Source organism: Alosa alosa, chromosome 8, assembly GCF_017589495.1.
Source record: "Alosa alosa isolate M-15738 ecotype Scorff River chromosome 8, AALO_Geno_1.1, whole genome shotgun sequence".
In the NCBI taxonomy this organism is placed as follows: Eukaryota; Metazoa; Chordata; class Actinopteri; order Clupeiformes; family Clupeidae; genus Alosa; species Alosa alosa.
This window is the reverse complement of record NC_063196.1, coordinates 719,289-739,804: the sequence shown is the minus strand read 5'-3', so window position 1 is coordinate 739,804 and position 20,516 is coordinate 719,289. Positions and strand designations below refer to the sequence as shown.

Here is a 20,516-nt window from a genome sequence, read left to right as displayed (position 1 = left end):
GCTATTGTCCTTTTCAAATCTGGTGTAGAAGGAGTTGAGGTCATTCGGGAGTGAAGTGACGCTGCTACCTGCTACCTGGATGGGTTTGCGGCTGGTAGAGACAGAATTCACTGCTGCCATGTTCTTGATGCCCTGCCAAGCTGCCCGGAGGTTCCCTTTTTCAAAGGTCTGCTCCACTTTGTTCTTGTATTTCAGCTTGGCAATTTGTATGGCTCGCTTGACCTATCTATTTACCTCCTTCTTCTCAGCTTCAAAACCGGTAAAAAATGTTCTCTTTTTCTTATTCAATATGTTTTTCAGTTCTTTTGTCACCCAGGGTTTATTGTTAGGGAAGATTGTAACCTTCTTGGAGGGGATAATATTATCTACACAGAAAGTGATGTATGCTGAGACTGTATCCGCTTGCTCACTAATGTTGGTGGAGCAGGATGTGAGGGTATTCCAGTCCGTGGTTTCAAAACACCCTTGAAGCATATCAATACTGTCTGGTGACCACCGTTTGATGTCTTTGATGACTTTCTCTGTTCTCTTAACCACAGGTGCGTAGGCGGGAGCGAGCAGTATGCTACTGTGGTCAGCAGAGCCTAGGGGAGGGAGGGCGACGGCTCTGTAGGCGTCTGAGACTGACCCATAGCATTTGTCCATTGTCCATTGTGTTTTCCCTAGACGGGTGGTGCAGTTGACATACTGGTAGAATCCTTTAAGTGACTTGTCCAATGAACAGTTATTGAAGTCACCCATGATGAATTTTGGGGCATCCGGAGATATCAGCTCGAGTCTGTCAAGCGTCTTTCTTATATGATCTGTAGCAGTGGATGCATTTGCTCTGGGGTGGATGTAAACCAGAATGAAGAACAGTTGTGGAAATTCCCTGGGAAGGTAAAAGGGACGCAGGGAGACAGCCTCTCATCAGGTGATTTCAGATGTTTTTGCCAGCACTTCATAAAACTCTCATAGTTTGAGAACTTTGAAATATTTGTAGGATATTGCTTGTTCACAACTTGAGCTGTGTATGCAGACACAGAGTTCAGAGTTCACACATTTTGAATAAAATACTTGCTAATGCTAATACTTTTGGGAATGCTAAAGTCTTTTTATTAGTATTATTTAATTTGAGCTACATTTTACACTGATATGGCATGATGGCAACATAAACACAGCTAACAATGGTATTAAATTGCAGTAGCCTATGATTAAATGTAATGGAATATTCAACTAAGGTAGACTGCTGTTGTTCACAGCACTAAGCTATTTATGGTTACTGATATACTCCGAGTCTCTGGCCCTCTCTTAGAGCCAGGCATAGTGAGCTGGCCCTCAGAAGAAAAAGTTTGGGGACCACTGGTTTAATGGGTGGATGAGTGAATGGTTTGAAGATGATGGATAAAAAGTTGGATGGAATGTGCCTTATATCCTTGTAGAATGGAGAGGCACAGAGACAGTTGGCCTACACTGCAAAAACTGCTTATCTAACAAAATCGAATCTAAGTGTTATTAATCTTATATCAAGATAAAAAAACTAGTTGGTATTGTTTTCAGTATAACGAGACGCTATCTTAGCGCTTTCTTGTGAAATCATTTGACTTAATTTAAAAAAACAATTGACTTATTTTAAGACATCTCATCTTGAAAACAAGCAAATTTGTCTGCCAGTGCGTTAAGCAAATTTGTCTTGATAAGACTCCTTAAAATAAGTTAAAGTCTTCTAAAATTAAAACAAAATGATTTTTTGAGAGGGCGCTAGGTAAGTCTTTTCATACTAAAAACAATACCAAATAGATTTTTTAATCTTAATATAAGATCAATAACACTTGGATAGAATTCATTTTTTGCAGTGTAGTTGAGCAGAAAGCAGTTGATACAGGTGCAATCAGTTTAACTGACTCATAGTTGAGCAGCAGGCTGCTGATACAGGTGCAAATCAGTTTAATTAGCCGTTTATGATGTCATAGTGTACAATACAATAACGAAAAAAATACATTCCTCAAGTGTCCTTTTCAAGACCTATGTTACAAAGTTTGAACGAAGTTTCTACGTTAAACGGTTGAAGCTGAATTAGACGCAGAAATTTGGTGGGAAGAAGAAGACTACTTTGGATAACAGAAAAGTGCATTTTCATGCACTGTAAGAAGACGACTTCGGATAACAGAACAGTGCATTTTCATGCACTGTAAAAAGTCGAAGAACAAAACCAAAACAACAACAAAAAGACAATCAAGTATATTTAAGTATTTTTAAGTATTAAAGCCATCAAAGCCTAGAAAGGTTAGAAAGTACCAAACCTAGATTTAGCCTAATCTACACCTAGAACGGGATGGCAGTGCAGGCCGTGATCAATCAACGTGGCAGCTGGCGTCGCCTTCTTGAGTCCTCTACATATGAACCGTTGGAGTTAATTCTTCTCCCTTCGACAAACGCATAAGGACCCCGAAATGATGCATTTTTCCCCTTCTGATCTCGCCTTTTGAACATATATGGCCAGAGAAGCTCTCTGGTGGCTTGATCCTCAGGAGAAAGAGCTTCAGAGATGCGTAGATTGTTGGTTTTAAGATCAAAAATCTATTCGGTATTGTTTTTAGTATGAACAGACCTTGCGCTTTCTCAAAAGATAATTTTGGCTAAATTTAAAAACACTTTGACTTCTTATCAAGACAAATTGCTTGTTTTTAGGACAAATTTGCTTAGCACACTGGCAGACATATTTTCTTGTTTTCAGGATGAGACGTTTTAAAAGAAATCAAACTCTTCTTAAATTAAGTCAAATGATTTTACAACAAAGTGCTAGGTCTCTTTATACTGAAAACAATAGCAACTTGATTTTTGGTTCAAGACTTGGTTAGATTTTACATTTTTTAGTTTTTGCAGTGTATAGTTTTCAAGCCCAGATTTCTTTAGCAGTGCAGTTCTATGCTCAATTTAATTTCCAGGAAAACGTTTTTTTATGTTTTAGCCTGTGTTAAAGCAGCGTCTATAGAATTAGTGTGTATCTGGCTTCCCATTGTGATGTCGATCAACCATCACAACATCGTCCATCGACCCAACCCTAATGGGTAATCGTGGTCTGTAATAGACATCGTAGAGGCAGCAATGGTGGTCAAAATAGAGCTCTGAAAAACTAAAAACAAAGTCACCTGGATAAATAGGTAGGCTAGAGATTTTACTACTATAGTTATGGTATAGTAGTAGTTATAGTATTAATTACATTTTACTGATTTCCTGTTCATTTGTTATGTTGATAAAAAAAAATCTGATCATATATGTTCAACTATATCAACTATTTACTGAAGGTTGCATCATCGTAGATGGCCACCACCCAGTGACATAATGGTATGCAAATAGACCTCTAAAGTTCGCCTACAAAAAAGCTGCCATCTTTGAAATCCGGTATCTGGATGGGAAAATAACATGGGGATTTTGAATTATGGCACCTGTTAAACTCTCGCGGGCATGAAAAAGTCTGAAATGCAGACGTTTTCCTGAACACACTTTTGTCCCCTGCCTTCAAGTGGATACTGTCATCTCCGGTACGTGAAGGCAGCACACTTAGATTTTTGCTACCCCAGAGCTAACTTGCAATGCAACTTGCCATAGGTAGTTAGCTTCAATTAACAACTGGATCTCCTTATATGGGCAAAGATGGTCGTTTTGGTTCTTTTTTGTAGGCGAACTTCAGAGGTCTATTATATTAGTAAATGTACCCCTTACATATATTTTAGATCATACACAAAATTTCTCTCATTCACAGTAGGATTTTATCTCTGACCATTTTCAAGCCACAGCCTTTTGAAATCCTAATGTCAAAATCCAGTTGTTTTTTTTTACACCCCAGTACTTAAAGGGTTAAGTCTGTAGCATAGAAATGAAACCCTTTTCAAAACACAACCCAGTTACATTTACAAATTTTAACCACAACAGTGATTTCCAAATAACTAGAGTATGAATTTTATTACTGTAGTTTCCTTTGCAATACATTTTAAATTGACCCATCTTAACAATTTTGTCTCAAAACGGCAAATCCCCTTTAGGAGTGTAAATACTAAAATAAGCTCACCTTGTTGGAAACCGGTAGTGTGGTGGGTAGAAGAGAACGGGGAAGCTGCAAAAGAGATGATGCTTGTAAATAAATGGGTCTCTGATGTTCTTTAAAAGTTCATATATTGTAATGCAAAACATGATATTATTTTTACAGTATTTCCCAGACAGATGAAAGCCAATGAGTTCGCTTTTTAGGGATATTTGTGGGTAACACCATGAAAACCCCATTTGTATGTTGTATTTCATAGAACTTCATTCTTACAAAATAAGCAGGCATTGAATCTCATCATTTTATGTGAATTTCAGGTAGGGGATTTCACACTGTGACCAATCAACAATGATGCCCACTTACTGTCAAAAAAAATAAATAAATAAAATAAAATAAAATAAAAAATAAAAAAATCACTAACAAGTCAAGCTTTGTGGACAAAAACATCATCAACAGAGAAGCCTTCAAGAGCATTTCACTGGGGTCATCAAGCAGGCACCTTCCTTCATGGATGATTCATTCAGTTAAGTCCAGTGTTTCCCATACGTTGACTAATCTGTGGCGAGGCGCTACAAAATCAAAACCAGCCGCCACACATTAATGTTGTATGTTGTACTATTTAAATTAAAATAAGATAAAATCCTTTCATTGAGCTGCGCTTCTTCTGCACGCAGCCTTTCCTTGCCCCGCCCCGCTCTCTCTCATAACGAGCCCGCTGCCCCTCCTCTGCATGTGCATTTAACAAAACATTAACGATTGTTGAAGGATTATTGTTGTTGCCACATAGAAGCATTGCATAGAAGAGGGCGAGCTAAAATACAATGCTGCGCAAATTTGTTCACAACTGCTGCATTAAAGTTAACTCTGCTAAGGTCTTATCACAACATAGTACATTGAGGAGACTTAACTCAGTTAAGTTATGCAATCAAGCAGTATCTCAAAGCTAACGTTAGAATACTGTTTGGATGTCGAGTTTCGCATGCTTGCTTGTCAATTTCGTTACTCATGCAGGGCTCATTTTATTGACTGACACTGAATGTAAAATCCCGATGTAAATGGAGAAGTGTTTTCCAGGACTCAAGAGAGCTTGTCCCAAGAAGTACGAACCTTTATTTTAACTAACTACGTAGAAAACGTGAGGTTCCCTCCTGAACGTCTTAAGTCAAGTCAAGTCAATTTTATTTTTAAAGCACATTTGACATGCAGAGTGCAACCCAAAGCGCTCCACAAACAAGACACATAACAACAAGACAAAAGATGCCGGATGGAGCGGCGTAGTCGCCAGCGTACCCATGACATACAAGACAGACAACAAAACAAATAAACAAATAAAAAGTAAAAAAATAAATATTTTTAAGGCAGATAGTTTAATGGATGCTATTAGACAGGGCAAAACCCAAAACGATCTGATTAAGGTCACTACCAAACATTTCTCAATTGATTCTATAGTACTTTTTCGCGTAGAATCCAAATATAACAAATGATCATACAAAAGTATGCTTTTAGCTAGGATATTGCAGTTACATTATGCAAATTAGCCATTTTTTAAAAATTTTCGTTCATGTGCGACTTCACCTTTACAAGAACATCATGGCAAAGCAATTATGGATGTTTTTACTTACTTAGTGTAAATATACACTGTGCATTATTTTGTGAGAGCTAATTTTTATATGGGTATCATTTTATCAACTAATTTGCATGCAAGGATGGGGCTGTGAAGAAATATTCATATTCATTTTGTTACAAATATTGTTTTCATGCTGTGTTGTAACTGATCTTCCCCTCCAGTTGCACTTCATTTAGTAATAGTAAAACGCTTATAGAAATAGTATACAGTAATAGTAAATATCCATTTTTTTTATCACGCCTGGTTAATGAGCTATTTTGCATATTTTGACTAATTAGCAGAAAGGGTATGGATTGTCCCACTTATGTTTGGGTTTACTTCCTATGGATTGTCCCACTTATGTTTCAGTTTACTTCCTGGTTGGTTTGATGGTCTAAAAATAAATGATAAGTTTATGTTTTGTGAGTTTTCCCCTTGCTATTATATTTTCGCAATGTCTGACAGATTCCATGGTAAAATTTACATGTTCTTAAAATGACAACAATGGTTTTACTTTGTAGACCCAAAAACCACTTAGCTTAGCGTGATCCCCTTTTGATAGGGGACGAGTGTAAGTCTGTTAAAGTTAGTCATTTCTCAAGGGTGCGTCACGTGCGCGCTTGAGTTCTAAGGGTTAATGTATCTGGCAAGCAGGGTTATAAATGAACACCCACCAACCCGCCAAATGCGGGTAAAAATTAATTTTGGCGGGTGTTAATAAAAATGTACTAGCCAGTTTGGCCGGTGATGCATGAGGCATTACATGCATGATACATAAGGCTCATATATCCCCCTGGCAGTACTTCCTACATTTCCCATGACCACTGTGCCATAATGCTACGTGATGACGTTTCATACGCCCATTGGCTGTGCGCAGTTTGCAGTGAAACCAGCGCGAAAGACGATGGAAACAGATCGTCTACCAGAAAACACAAGGAATTAGAAGAACGAACGGAGCCAGAGCAGGGAGCATAGACTTAAAGAGGAGGGAGTTAGCCAGTAAAGTAAAGTAAAAGATACATAACACAAATACATAACGCATTGTGTTTACCTATTTCCTTTGTGGGGGGCTGATGTCATGTAACGGAAGCGGCAAACCCTGAAGCAGCAAGATTGTTTATTTCATTGTTTATGGAGTTAGCTGAAGATGGAACATGAGGAGCTTGTAGGCGCACATTTTCAGTTCTAAGAAGTTGCCTGATCAGTGATCACCACCACCACACGCATCATGCACTGTGCGTAGGGCACCAAGAGACAGAGGAGGGACCAACTTTTAGCCAATAAATAGTAGCTGTACTGCAAACTATGAGGACAACTCCAACCTTTAAGGACACCAATTTTCTTTATGAATGAATACTGTAGCGAAAAAAAAATAAATGTTCTTCATTAAATTACAGGGTGCATGAGTATACACCCCTAGGGCTGGGATAAACGATTATTTTTTAAATGATTAATCTAGCGATTATTTTTTTTCGATGCATCGATTAATCTAACAATTCATTATTTCAGTCCGATTCGATTTCGATTCGATTATCTCCCCATTAATTCACTAATAGCAATTTATACATGTTGATATACATATCTGAATGAAGAAACATGAATTCCTTAACATTGCAATATATGTTTATTGCTCTTAAAATTCCAAAATAAAAGACCATACAAGTGCAAAGTAATGCAGTCAGAGGTAGTCAGAGGTAGCACTCAATAAAGTTCAGTAGTAGTAATTGAGTGCCTGTCACTTTAAGACGCTTGTGAGGGAACCCTTGCAATTGTAACACTAACACAGTTAAAAGCCTGCTGATGTGTGGATGCAATTAATAACGTAGCTAGTTCAAATAACGGTTCGTAGCCTACTTCTCCTTGGGACAAGCACTTTTGAGTCTTAAAAAACACTTTTCCATTTACATCGGGATTTTGCAAACATTCAGTGACAGAGTCAATAAAATGAGCCCTGCATGAGTAACGAAATTGACAAGCAGCTGTAAGTAAGCATGCTAAACTCGACATCCAAACAGTATTCTAACGTTAGCTTTGAGATACTGCTTGATTGCATAACTTAACTTAGTACATTGAGGAGAGACTAAACTATGATAAGACCTTAGCAGAGTTAACTTTTTTGTAGCAGTTTTGAACAAATTTGTGCAGCATTGTCACGATGCTAAGCGGCTTTAATAGCCATTTAGCCCACCTATGCAATGGTTCTATGTGACAACAATCCTTCAACAATCGTGAATATTTTGTTAAATGCACACAGAGGACGGGCAGCGGGCTCGTTACGAGAGAGAGCGGGCGGGGGCAAGGAAAGGCTGCGTGTGCAGAGTATTGAAGCCCAAAGCGCAGCTCAATAAAAGGATTTTATCTCATCTTTAATTTAAATAGTAGCCTACAACATAGACGTGTGACGGCCGGTTTTGATCTCCTGGTGCCCAGCCACAGATTAGTCAATGCATGGGAAACACTGAAGGTGTAAAATTAAAAATATTTAGCGGCACGCGTTATGCTTGACGAATCGGCACGCATATTTTGCGTCTATGTATTTTTCGCGTCGACGTCATCGATTACGTCGACGCGTTGTCCCAGCCCTATACACCCCCCAATCTTAAATTCCCATAGAGGCAGGCAGATTGTTATTTTTAAAGGCCAGTTATTTCATGGATCTAGGATACTATGCATCCTGAAAAAGTTCCCTTGGCCTTTGGAATTATTGATTTACATTGAGCTCAATGAGCATCAAACCAGCTAATAGGCTAACTGAAATACACACCATGCCAATCTCTAGGTATGGTGAAGGGTATGTGATGATGTGGGGATATTTTTATTCCAAAGTCGCATGACCAGCCAAAAAAGTGTGACTTATAGTCTGGAAAATACGGTAACTGTCATGGTTGCCACCCCTAGGGGGCTTTAACCACATTTAAAATGTGCTGCCACAGGATTTCTCCACCTTGCATCTGATGTTGCTACGGTGTTCACTAATATGTGTCCGTAGGATCAGGGCTCGAAATTAACTTTACTTAACCACCAGTGTCCCAAATTCAAGTTCTTGTTTTTTTCCCATTCTACATAATAAACAGCATAATAATCAGTAACTTTCATCACTTAATTAGATAGATAGATACTTTATTGATCCCCAGGGGAAATTCAAGGTCTCAGCAGCATACAGACAACACAAACACATTCTTTAACAGCAGAAAGAGTAATTAAAGTATATAATATAAAAAAACACAACTAAGCAATAAGGACAGTAGAAGATAAAGAATATGCTAAATATACTAAAATATAAATTATACTAACTAACACTTAATCTAAATCAATTCTAAAAACAGTATCCACATAGTGGTGATTAATCAATCAGAGGCACTTGCAATGACTGAGGCAGGGACTGAGCCTGTGATTCTCTGTGCATAGTAAGGTAAGGTAAGGTGCTCGGTGTGAATGAGTGTCATGGTGATGGTGCAATGGTGATAGTGGTCATGGTGATGGTGCAAATGAGTAAGTCCAACAGTGCAACAATGCAGAAATAAAGTAAAGTCTATATATCTATAGCCTATATTTAACTATTTTAAGAAAAGGTATAAGTGTGGCCACAGTTCGGCTGTGGCATGGAGGGAGGGGTTATGAATATGTGCTAATATAGCACGCAAACAGTGAGGCAGAAAGACAGTGGTAAAAGTGGCTAGTGGACAGGCAGTATCCAAACATGGAGGGGGTGAAGAGGCAGACGGACTATGCAGAGAAGTCTCTCTCCTCTTCCCTTAAGTGAAGTTAATTAGCTCGTCAGAATTAGTCAGAATTAACTGACAATTTAAGAATTTAAGTCAGAATTAACTCGTTCTGGTCCACCATGTCAGTTCTGAACAATGTATTAAACACCATTTTATTAACATTAATCATCTGCTGTTTCACACAACACTCATTTTCAGAGATTGCGCTTTTGGCTCTTTTTTGAGGTTGCATTAGACGTTCTCATTGTCCATCATTTTGACGGACAGGGTTGTAAAACATTCCGTCAATAATCTATTTTCACATGTCTTTAATTTCAATGTCAGTTTGGTGTGATGTCATGGCCACAGATCTCAGTGAAAACAATAAGTAGCGTGGGAAATTACCACGAAGCTGTCAGATAGGCTACTCTCCTGCCTTGCTCTCACCCTCTTGTGCACACTCAAATGCGTTCCCAATTAAATGAAGTAGCAAAACGTAGTTAGATCTGCTGCAACTATCCCGATGTAACAAGCTGTTTTGACATTGTAAACGTTCTCTAAGACAGGGGTCCCCAACCTTTTATGTACCATGGACCGGTTTGATTCCTATTTTTTTTTTCACGGACCGGCGGGGAGGGGTGCATGCATTACTTGAAAAGAACTAGCTCCAGTTATGTATGAACAGTGAAGGTAACGATCTCTTGTGAAAAACGTGAACTTTGTGAAAAGTGAAAATTGAACAATATGAACTATGAATATTGAACAACTTGAAGCTACATCTATAAGTGTGAACATGCTTAACAAAATATGGGAACAAAACGTGCATTACGAATATATTCAGTGGGAGCCCTGCTTGTTTCCCTGGAACAAGAAGCTTCCATCTGGGGGTGATGGAAGACAGTGACACCCTCAGTGTGTTTGAAATATCCAGTCGATTGCTAATTTGTCTAGTTGCAGTCATTGCGAAAAACCCGCCTCGCATACATACGTGGTGGGAAACGTTTTCCAGCGCTTTTACGGCTATCTCGGGATATTCTGCTTTGGTTTTGATCCAAAACCCGCCAGAGAGGTTTCCTTATACACACTCTTAAGACCACCGTCATTTGCAATTTCGATCAACTGCTCTTCCTCCCGCTGACAAGTTAGGACTATTCGGGATATTGACAAATGGGTTATGGACCCACTCATTGGTTTGCCGTGAATCTTTGAAGGATGGGAAGTAACGCTCAAACTCATTTGAGAGCAACAAGGTGATCAAGCACCAGCTGCGAGAGAAAGGGCCCTGCCTCACTCTCTCCCAAACCCCCACTACTTTTTTGGAACATATCAAATACACCCAGGTCCACTCGTCGTCCCTACAAATCAACCTTGGCTTTAAATGCAGCGACTTTATCTGCCAGTTTAAAGAGTCGTCATTCTCCCCTGGAGTGACAGGTTGAGGTCATTAAGCAACCCCAATATGTCACACAGGTAAGCGAGTTTTGACACCCAGTCCTCATCACTAAAATGTGCAGCTAACGGTGACTTTTTTTTCTGCTCTCGCGAACTCAAACACTCTGGCCAGTGACCTGCTAAAGATGCTTATTTTTTGTTGCTCATTCTAGCAGTTTAGCTAACTTCGTGTGACACTACCGTTCGCCAAGAACTGATCAAGTGAAGTGAGCTGACCTGAGGCTGCGCAGCGCTGAAGGCAATATGTAAAAGTGTTGAAGGCGGGACAGACAGACGTAAGAAAATAGACCTTGCAAAATGCAAACATGCGTGCAATCAAACAACTGCATATAGGCCTATGCCATGAAAAAACGTGACATTATTGCGAATTAAATTTGGTTTAGTTTGCATGCATTTTTTTTTTTAAACTCATGTTGTAGGCTACGGCCCGGTTAGGAATGTCCTGCGGCCCGGTGGTTGGGGACCGCTGCTCTAAGAAGAGTGTACAGCAGTTTGCAGTAGCCTAAAGTTTACCATAACGTCGTCTATTGCTGGAAAAAATAGCGAGCGGCCTATGATAAACTAATAAATGCTTGGCGGGCCGGATTAAAGTGCGTGGCGGGCCGCAGTTTGGACACCCCTAGCCTTAGAACTGCCACAGCGAAATGTCAAATGCTAACTTAAATAACTTATCATTGTTATAGGCTACCTTGCAACATTATCGTTTTGTCAAATCGCAGTTGCAGTAGGCTATTTAGCTCAGCATGATATTGGTGACGTTTGTCTGTCACTGACAGAAAACACGCAGCGTTTTAGTCAGAGAGGACTGTCATCTCGTCTGTCATGAAAACAAATGCCATTTACCTGCCTGCTAGTTAGGTAAGTTAACGGAAAGTGACCCATTAGGCCTACCGCCCGTGCCCTATTTTTGTGTCGGCCTATGAGTCACTTAATATTCATTTAACCAATTAAATGGCGGATTCCTAAGAAAACGCAAGCACCCAGCCCATTTGGGTATCTTACTATATTTGTATCAAAAATAACATTGTAGCCTACCGTGATTTGAAGAGCAGCCTAAACAGTGTTGTAAGGCTGCGTGTACAAAACCACTTCTTTACAGATCAGCTGGCTGACGCTGCTTTTGCCAGCTGCCCGTTACGCCAGGTCAAATGTTGTATAATTTTATTCAGATGAGAAAGATACGTTTAGATTCCCATGTGAACAGTTTAGGAAAAAAGTAGCCTACCTATTTTGAAATTTGCTTTGCCATTTTTCTACTGTCCAGGAGTTGTCCCAGACATCATTCTATTGTGTCCCGGAAGCATTTTTTATGGTCACCGGGACGTCGGGACATCGTTAATTTCGAGCCCTGCGTAGGATTCTACATGTTTTGCTAACATAGCCCTAGTCTATGGTGTCACTTTTGTGAAAAAAATCCTGTTCGATATTTGAGACATAAGTGTTCATTGAATCGATTGCATTTATATTTTTTGGAGGGCAAAATTCAGGAATTTTGAACATTTCCATGCAGAATTGGTGATTGGTGTATATCTGGTTATTAGCTTTACTGTTTGCTTGAATAGCCCAACTTTGTTTATTCAATGCCCATTTATTCATATATTCCCGCTCTAAAAAAGTAAAAGATTCTTGAACGCTAAGTGGCTGCTCTGAAATCATTATTCTATATATTGTAGTATTCATATAGTAAGTCATGGAAATGCAGTTTTCTTGTCAGGGAAAGTTAGGGAAAAGTCATGGAATTTTACATTTGACTTGGAGTGGGAACCCTGTTCAATCAAACTGCCCCTTAAAATGGCTAAATGGTACGACTTATATATGAAAATATAATTTAAAGGAGAAGTTCGGTGTGATATTGACCTAAAGTGTGTTGAAACTTTTGTCTCATAGCTCATCTCGGCTTGTCCCCTTGCACTCTGGCGCTAGTTAGCCGATGCTACCGACAGGTTTTCGATGGGGGTGCCTCGGGCATCGGCCTAGCAATGGAAATAAATCACTGTTTTACACCATTTACGAGGCTCAAAGTAGCTCCACACTTCATTGGTAGACTTCCGAGGGCCCTGACATTTAAAACGAGACATTGAGAACTTAGAAAAAGCACTGGTAGTTTATTTACAAGACGATTTATACAGACAGCATCAGGAAGTTTACCGTTCGCCGCCATCTTGAATTTAGTCACGATAAGTCGAGCGATGAGTTTTAATGAACAGGTATGAAAAGGGATCAGATTCCAAAAATAATTCAGTGGAAATGCATGGATTAGCAGCAACTGGAATCCATGCATTTCCATGGAATTATTTTTCAATGTGGAGGTGGCATCTGGCTGTCCATGTCAAATGTTAAACCAATTTGTTTGCTAAATCAATTGAAAATAGTAGACATTATACTGCAAAATTCTGCCATTTTTGCCCAAATGCATGTTCCTGGACATCGTACCTTGAGATTTCTGAATGGTTTATATTTACTTTGGAGTGCCACATACTTTGTCTGATCCTAATGGTTGAATGGTTCAATTAAAACCTACAAATTTTACGAGTTACAGTGTGTTTCCACACACCGAAATTTCGTGTCGCTCTCAGTGAGGTTGAATGGAGACGAAATTCGCCCTGGTTGGGCGAAATGAAAGTGAATCGCCGAGGCAGGCGAAACAAAGTTGGCCAAAGTTTTACTTTATTTAAATGAGGACCATTCGAGAACCAATCAGTCCGCGTCTTTGTGTTTGGAGGCGGGAGTTACAAAAAAGTCTGACCAAGATGGCGGAGACTACCTGAGCTGTAACACGAAAATTTGTATGTGATTAAAATGTTTCTACACGAATATTGGCACTTGTATCAACACGAATTGTGGTTTATATGCCACACGAACTTAGTCAGAGCACATACACCACTAAATAGACCACTATATATGTTAGTTTAAGCACTTTCGACCTTTTAGCTAGCTGACAGGCTTAAATGCTAGTATTTTAGGACATTGGATTGCATTGTAAACCTAGCTAGACAGCTAGGCTACATGCTGCAACACAGGTATGAAATATATTATGTCTTATTGACCTTGTTGTTTCTATGAACATGAATTGTTGTTTATAGGCAACATCAACTTAGTCGAGGCATAAAGACCCCTGGATATCTTCATTAAGTACATAAACGTTTGAACTAGCTGATTAGCTCGCTTGCCACCACTGGCTAGACACTGCAGTCAAAAGGTTAGCGGTTTCGCCGTCACGCCCCCGAGGCGAAATTTCACTGGCTGAAAATCGCGAGGTGTTTCGCTGTGTGGAAACCCACCGTTAGTGAATTGTCCCCCAAAAAGTAGATTACCACACGGCTCCCTGAAAAAAATTGAGGCTCTGTTTGAGATACTGAATTGTAAATCATACAGTTCTTACTGTACACCAAAAGACATAAACAGACATAATGACAGACAGCAATTAAGAAACAGAAGATATTGTTCATCAAGAGAACTAACTCTTTTTGGAGACACGAGGCTGGGAACATGGCTGGAAGCCACCCGCTGGAATGCCATAAGTGCTGATTCTCTGGACAAGACTGGCCACATTTCCAGCCCCACGTCGTGTAGGCTGAGTTTCTTCTTTCACCTCTTTGGTTTCTTTTGATTCTTTTTTAATTTCCTGAAAAATCAAGTGGTTAAACGTTAAAACAGGTAAAAAGTTAAGCGACATTGTTGTTTATTATTGATATTCTCCTTCATTTTCATTGTTTATTTTATTAGGCTCTTGACATTGTTGTTTATTATTGCTATTCTCCTTAATATAGTCTTACCAACATTGTAAATTGTTCCCTGTTAAATTTAAGTATTATATGGCGTCTGCCAAATCCCATAACCATAACCATTTAAGGACGTTCCATTACAAAAAATGGTTTGTCTTCTCCATCAAGTTATTTAATAGGCCTTATATTCAATGGAGTCCCGAAGCCATGACGTAGCGTTGCCAAGGCAGCAATTTCACTGGATCTAAACAAATCAATCTAACCATTGAAGGTGGCTTTCTTAATCTATTTCAATAATTTTACAACGTTTCTAAAAGACGTTAGTATATTTTTTTACACTGTAGGAATCACATACTACAACATATATTCATACCAACACGATCAAATTCGTGACTACAGAGTTTTATTTTAGCATGGGTTTCCTCCGTAAAAGAGACCTGCATGTAACTTCACAGCATGCGGTTAAAATCCTTAAATTCACAGACGTGTTTTGGCTTTATTTTTTTTGGCAAAAAAACGTCGCTCTTAACAGCCGCCAGTCTTTGAGAAGACGTGAAATATCCACTGGAATTTTGTTTCTTTCTATTAAACCTGCCAGGGAATCCGTGTTATGTGGCTAAGCTGCTGCCTAGCAGGTAAAACACGTTTAAATGAATATATTTATTTTTATTAGCTAGAAATGATGCCACATGTCTACATTCAATGCTATTTATGCCACTTCAAAAGTTTGTTTAGATCCAGTGATTCTGCGGTCATGGAAACGCTACGTCACACTTCGGGACTCTATAGACCGGTTTCAGTTCCTTAACAACCGTCGTTAAGGATGAACTCTGAGGACAAGCAAACCCAGAGCCGTATAGCAAGACATTGAAAGAAAGGTGGTTGAAAATGGTTAACTTTTGGCAGAGAAAAGCAGACTGAATTTCACGTTTGCAGTTCAGGAAACATCTAACTTTTTTGTGGGATACAAAAGCATGCATTGGGAAGTTACAAAGTTATGCCACACATGTTATCTTCATGCTCAAGAGGAAAAACTGAAATTATATGTAGGCTAAGTAAAATAGGGTAGTAATGTTAACGTGTTTTATCATATTTCTCAGCATATCATTTCTATAAGAGACTTGATCCATGATTACGAAGGCTAACGTTAGCCTACATTTCACACAAATAGCAAGATGCAGGTTAGCCTAAAGTTAAAGTTCACACTCCATTTGAGTAGATTGTTTTAAGAAAGTAGACATGGGCTTGCAAGTAACGTTATTGCATACTATAGCAATAAGGTTGCAGACTTGTCTAGCTAATCCGTCATGTGTCTATATGCTAACGTTACTTTCCTGTTAACTTCCAGCACAATGCATTTTGTGCATTGTATTCCAGTCAATCATTCAATGCGTGGCCAGCGGCATAGGCTACTTTATCAAAGTAATTATCCTCTGACCTCTGGGGGAAATGACTGCCCACCCCTGTCATTATGTAGCCTTTGAGTAGGTACTGTTCTCACTTTAAACTAAATCTAAACTAATGTTTGTGCAGTCGAAGCCCTAGCCTAAGCCTAACCAACCTTCACAGTGACTGGTCAAATGTTTAGCCTACCTTTCGTAAATCATCTGTTTCTTTTTCATAGGTAAACCCACTACACCTCTAGATGAAAACAATCCAGACTCGGCTAGATCGAAATATTTAGGCAATATGCTTTTATTCATCTTATATCAAGTTCAGCCAGCTTGCTTTCTATGCGCTGTCCGTGTAAACAAACTAGCGCTTGTCCTCCGAGTTCGTTCTTCACTACGGTTTTATTATAATTTGTAAAATATTAAGAAGAGCTCTTTTATGAGTTAAATCAAAACAATGAAGGCAATTATTACTGGCCTTTATTTTTCCAAATCTGAGGCCCGGCTATAAATAGAATCCCGGCCATAATTTCAGGATTTAGGTATGCACGTGTGTTTCAAGCATAGTGCAAGCACTAATCTCTGAATGAAAGTGCACAGAACTTATGCATTTGAGAGCGCTAGCAGCTCTCTCGCGGCTGTAGACGGTAATGTTTCATGTAGGGTTCATGAGTGGAGGTGCAAAATGCACACCAGAAAAGGAGGTGCTGGCAACCAGTAAAACACTTGCAAAAGGAGAGAAGTGCCGCACACTCCCGAGTTACACATTTAAGTCTGTAATGTGACAACGTTTCGACCTGTCGGCCTTCCTCAGGTCACATGTAAAATAACAGGTAGTACCTTGCCTTTTAAAGGGGAAGCTTAATTGCTCCCACCTGACACATAATTAGGTTACAAACAGGTGTCAATTAGTGTTCAATTGGTTACAATGAAGGGTTGGACACAAGGTTTTCACATAACAATCAACATAAGTTTTTTTCAATCATAGTCCACATCCTTAGTACTACATTCTGTTATTTTAAGAGGAAAAAAACTAAAGAAAAAGATCAAAAGACAGTATTACAGCATCAGTCCAAATGGATCATCATAAATAATATCATCCGTTAATCATAGTAAGTCTATATGTCAAGTATCAATCACAAGAAACATTTTAAATCAAAATCCACATTCAAACCGTGAGGTGCTTGAGTTCTAAGATGGTAAATCCAAAAATGTTCCCTTCTTGATAACAACAGATCTAGGTTACCACCCCTAGGGGGCAGAGTCACCTTCTCGATTCCAATGTATTTTAATGAAGAAATGGGGTGATTAAGCTGCTACAGGATAATTTAAGTTCTTACATCTAATAGTACTTCTGTGCTCTGCAATCCGCGTCTTTAGAGCTCTAGATGTTTTGCCCACATATGATTTACCACAAGGGCAGTAAATAAATTACAGATGTGCTGTTCAGGGCTCTACACTAACATTTTAAAAAATGTAGGAGCACAGACAAAAATGTGGGCGCAGTCACTTCTGTACTTAACTTAACACATAATCTAACATTACACTGCAGCTAACAGTTAAACATGTCACTGCACCAATTGCAAATATTAAGAATGACTGGCAACATTTAGGCTACAGGAAACAGGATTTTAAAGATCAGTGCCTACTTTATTTTCAGTCTGTTCTATTTTCCTACATTTTGTTAATGTAAAATAATATAATACATTGCCATATTTGCATTTAGCCTGTATATCAAGTATACTGCCAAATGTAGGCTAATTTATTTATTTGTGAATCCATCTGTAGCTAATCCAAATATGCCCATGGTGATCTATCTGACTGCATACTGCCTAATACTACTACTAAAACAGTCCATTTTCTCTTCCACAAACCCAACATAGGCTATCAAGGATATATATTTTTTTTTATCTTTTTTTTTTTTTTTTTTAAATATCTGCATTGATGGGGGCAGGAGGCAAACGTTCGTTTTGCACTTCAGCTTGTATTCGGTGTAAACAAACAAGCATGCGTGGAAGCCTGGAGTTGTCAGCGTTCTACCTTTGAATAAAATGGTATTACGGGAGGCTACTTTTGTGCCTGTTCACTACAGCTATATTTTGCATATTGCAGCCAATACGTCAATTGGGCTAAAAGGCATGTTAGGTTACCTTTCCTTCCCTCACTGCATTCTCAGAATCTCATCCTGTTCCTCCTATATCCGATGAATTCGGTGGATAGAAGAACTAATTTCTTCAATCTTTGCATCTTGGCTAGCTAGTCTAACTTTCCGCTTTTTCTGCGCGCTCTTGGATTTGATAGAAGCGACTAGCGAGTCACAACGCGAAACTGCTAACGTTAATGGGAGGTGTAGTTTTTATGCTGCATTCGCGACGTGATTCTATGGTTTGCACAGTAATGTTTCTCGATGTTGCGGTGTATTTTGTAGACAAACATTGACATAATTAGAAGTCATTCGCACCAGTGCGCCTAAATATTTTTTTGCACTCGCATGTGCGAGTGAAATGGGCGCACTGTAGAGCCCTGGGTGTTGCATGAAATTATCCCTTTAATTTGGATATCTTTTCCTGTGTGTGGATGTTTAAATTTACTGCATTTGTAGGTGTAGTTACATTGGGTACAAGATCCACATCGTCTATTCCCATCTAGGATAGGAGTTAACACCGGTTGGGAACTAAAAGTGTTAGGAGGAATATAGGAATGCACCAACTGATCTCTTAAGTTTTTACCTCTCTTGTACACTATTAGAGGATGTTCTTGAAATGTGCTTTTGAGTTGGGTGTCTGATTTTAAAATTTGCCAATGTTTATTTATGATGGTGCGTAAAGTCACTGATTGCCTATGGTATTCAGTTGAAAATATTATCCTTTTATTTGATTTAACCTTATTTTTTGTTGAAAGTAAGTTGGACCTTGGAATGGATTCTACTTTTTCTATGGCATTGTTCAACACCGTTCTATGGTAACCCCTTCTTGTTGGTGATCATTTCGTCGCTGTTTCTCCTAAAATGTTCAGGTGTTTTACAAATACGCTTCACTCTACATAATTGACTAAATGGGAGACTGTGCTTTAGATGGCGTGGGTGTTCAGAGTCAGCCCAAAGTAGGGTATTGCGTGCCGTAGGTTTACAATATAGATCAGTATATAGGTGAGCCCCGTTATGAATGATCCATAAGTCCAAGAAACTAATTTTGTGTTTATCGTATTCCATTGTAAAGGATAAATATTCACAACATGTATTCAGATGTGAAAAACATTTGTAACTCCACTAGCGAACCCTTAAATATACATAGCACATCATCCAAATAGCGTTAGTAACCAAAAAGTTATTTTTAAAACTGTGGTTTGAATAAATATGATGTTCTTCAAACAGACCCATATAATTTGCAAATGAAGGCGAAAATGCACTTCCCATAGGGACTCCCCGTTTTTGTATAAAAAAAAGTCTCCTGAAATATCCAATAATTATATTCCAAAATCAGTTTGGTAAGAGTCAGAATGGACTCTTTTGAGGGACACATTGAAGGGTCATTTAAGTAATGATCTAATGCAATTAACCCGCCATCATGGGGTATAACAGTATACATGGCATTTATATCAAAAGAGGCCAGAAACACTTCTTCTTCCCCAAGAGTCACTGATTCCACAATGTTGATAACATGACCCGTATCTTTTGTGAATGAGGGTAAACCCTCAGCTAATGGCCTAATAAAATGATCTACAAAAGTGGAAAGATTTGAGGTCACAGATCCTATATTGGCCACAATAGGTCTACCAGGTGGAGATTCCAACCTTTTATGGATTTTTGGTAGGGTATAAAATGTAGGAACAATAGGGTGTTCAATTTTTAAAGATTTAAATTCATCTCTTGATAGCTCCCCTTGATGTAATAACTCATTTAAAGTATCTAAAATCATGCATTTAAATACCTGTGTGGGATTATCAGGCAGTACCTCATAAAAGTTTCTATCAGACAATTGTCTTACACATTCTTCAACATAGTCAATTTTATTCATCACAATTGTTGCTCCTCCCTTGTCGGCAGGTTTTATTACAATAGAATAGTCATCATATACGGTTTGGATAGTTTATCATTGTAACTTTATTCTGTCTTTAGCTTTGGATGCCAGCTTGAAGTTATACAAGAGGAATGGCAGAGTGTTACGACGCTCATAAGCCACAAGTCCTACAGCAGCTTATGACAAATGCTCTTAACTAAAGAGCCATATAAAACAGACTACAAGGTAATATACACAAAGTTCAACAGCACCAAAAACACTTAAAAGTTCTATCAGCGATAGCGGGGATATGTCACTTCTGTTGATGTTCAAACTCTCCTGAATGCGCATCTCGTCAGTTATTGGTTGAAACACTTTGCCTTTGAGTGGTTGCCAACAATTGTTGGTAGCAATTGTTTTTGTGTACAGATCTCGGAGCCTAGGCTGCCTACAGAGAAACGTTTTTTTGACGGCCTGCTTATGGAGCAGGCAGCTAGCGGATTGTTAGGAAAGATTAGATGAATGTGATAATTTATGTTTGGGCATTTTTTGGGCCTGAAATCGCTGATACAACCTTAAATTGGCACCTTTTATATAAATTGTAATGTGGTGTAAA

General features: G+C 38.8%; 1 protein-coding gene across 1 annotated transcript in view; it reads right to left on the bottom strand.

Moving 5' to 3' along the window:
- The window catches only part of LOC125299016 (CD2-associated protein), a 157,421-nt gene that overhangs the window by 105,682 nt on the left and 31,223 nt on the right, over positions 1 to 20,516 (bottom strand). Inside the window, exons 3-4 of the mRNA XM_048250056.1 lie at positions 14,249 to 14,411; positions 4,052 to 4,096 (exon numbers count right to left, since the gene is read on the bottom strand). Coding sequence (XP_048106013.1) covers positions 4,052 to 4,096; positions 14,249 to 14,411 — 208 coding nt within the window. The remainder of the gene's footprint in view (positions 1 to 4,051; positions 4,097 to 14,248; positions 14,412 to 20,516) is intronic.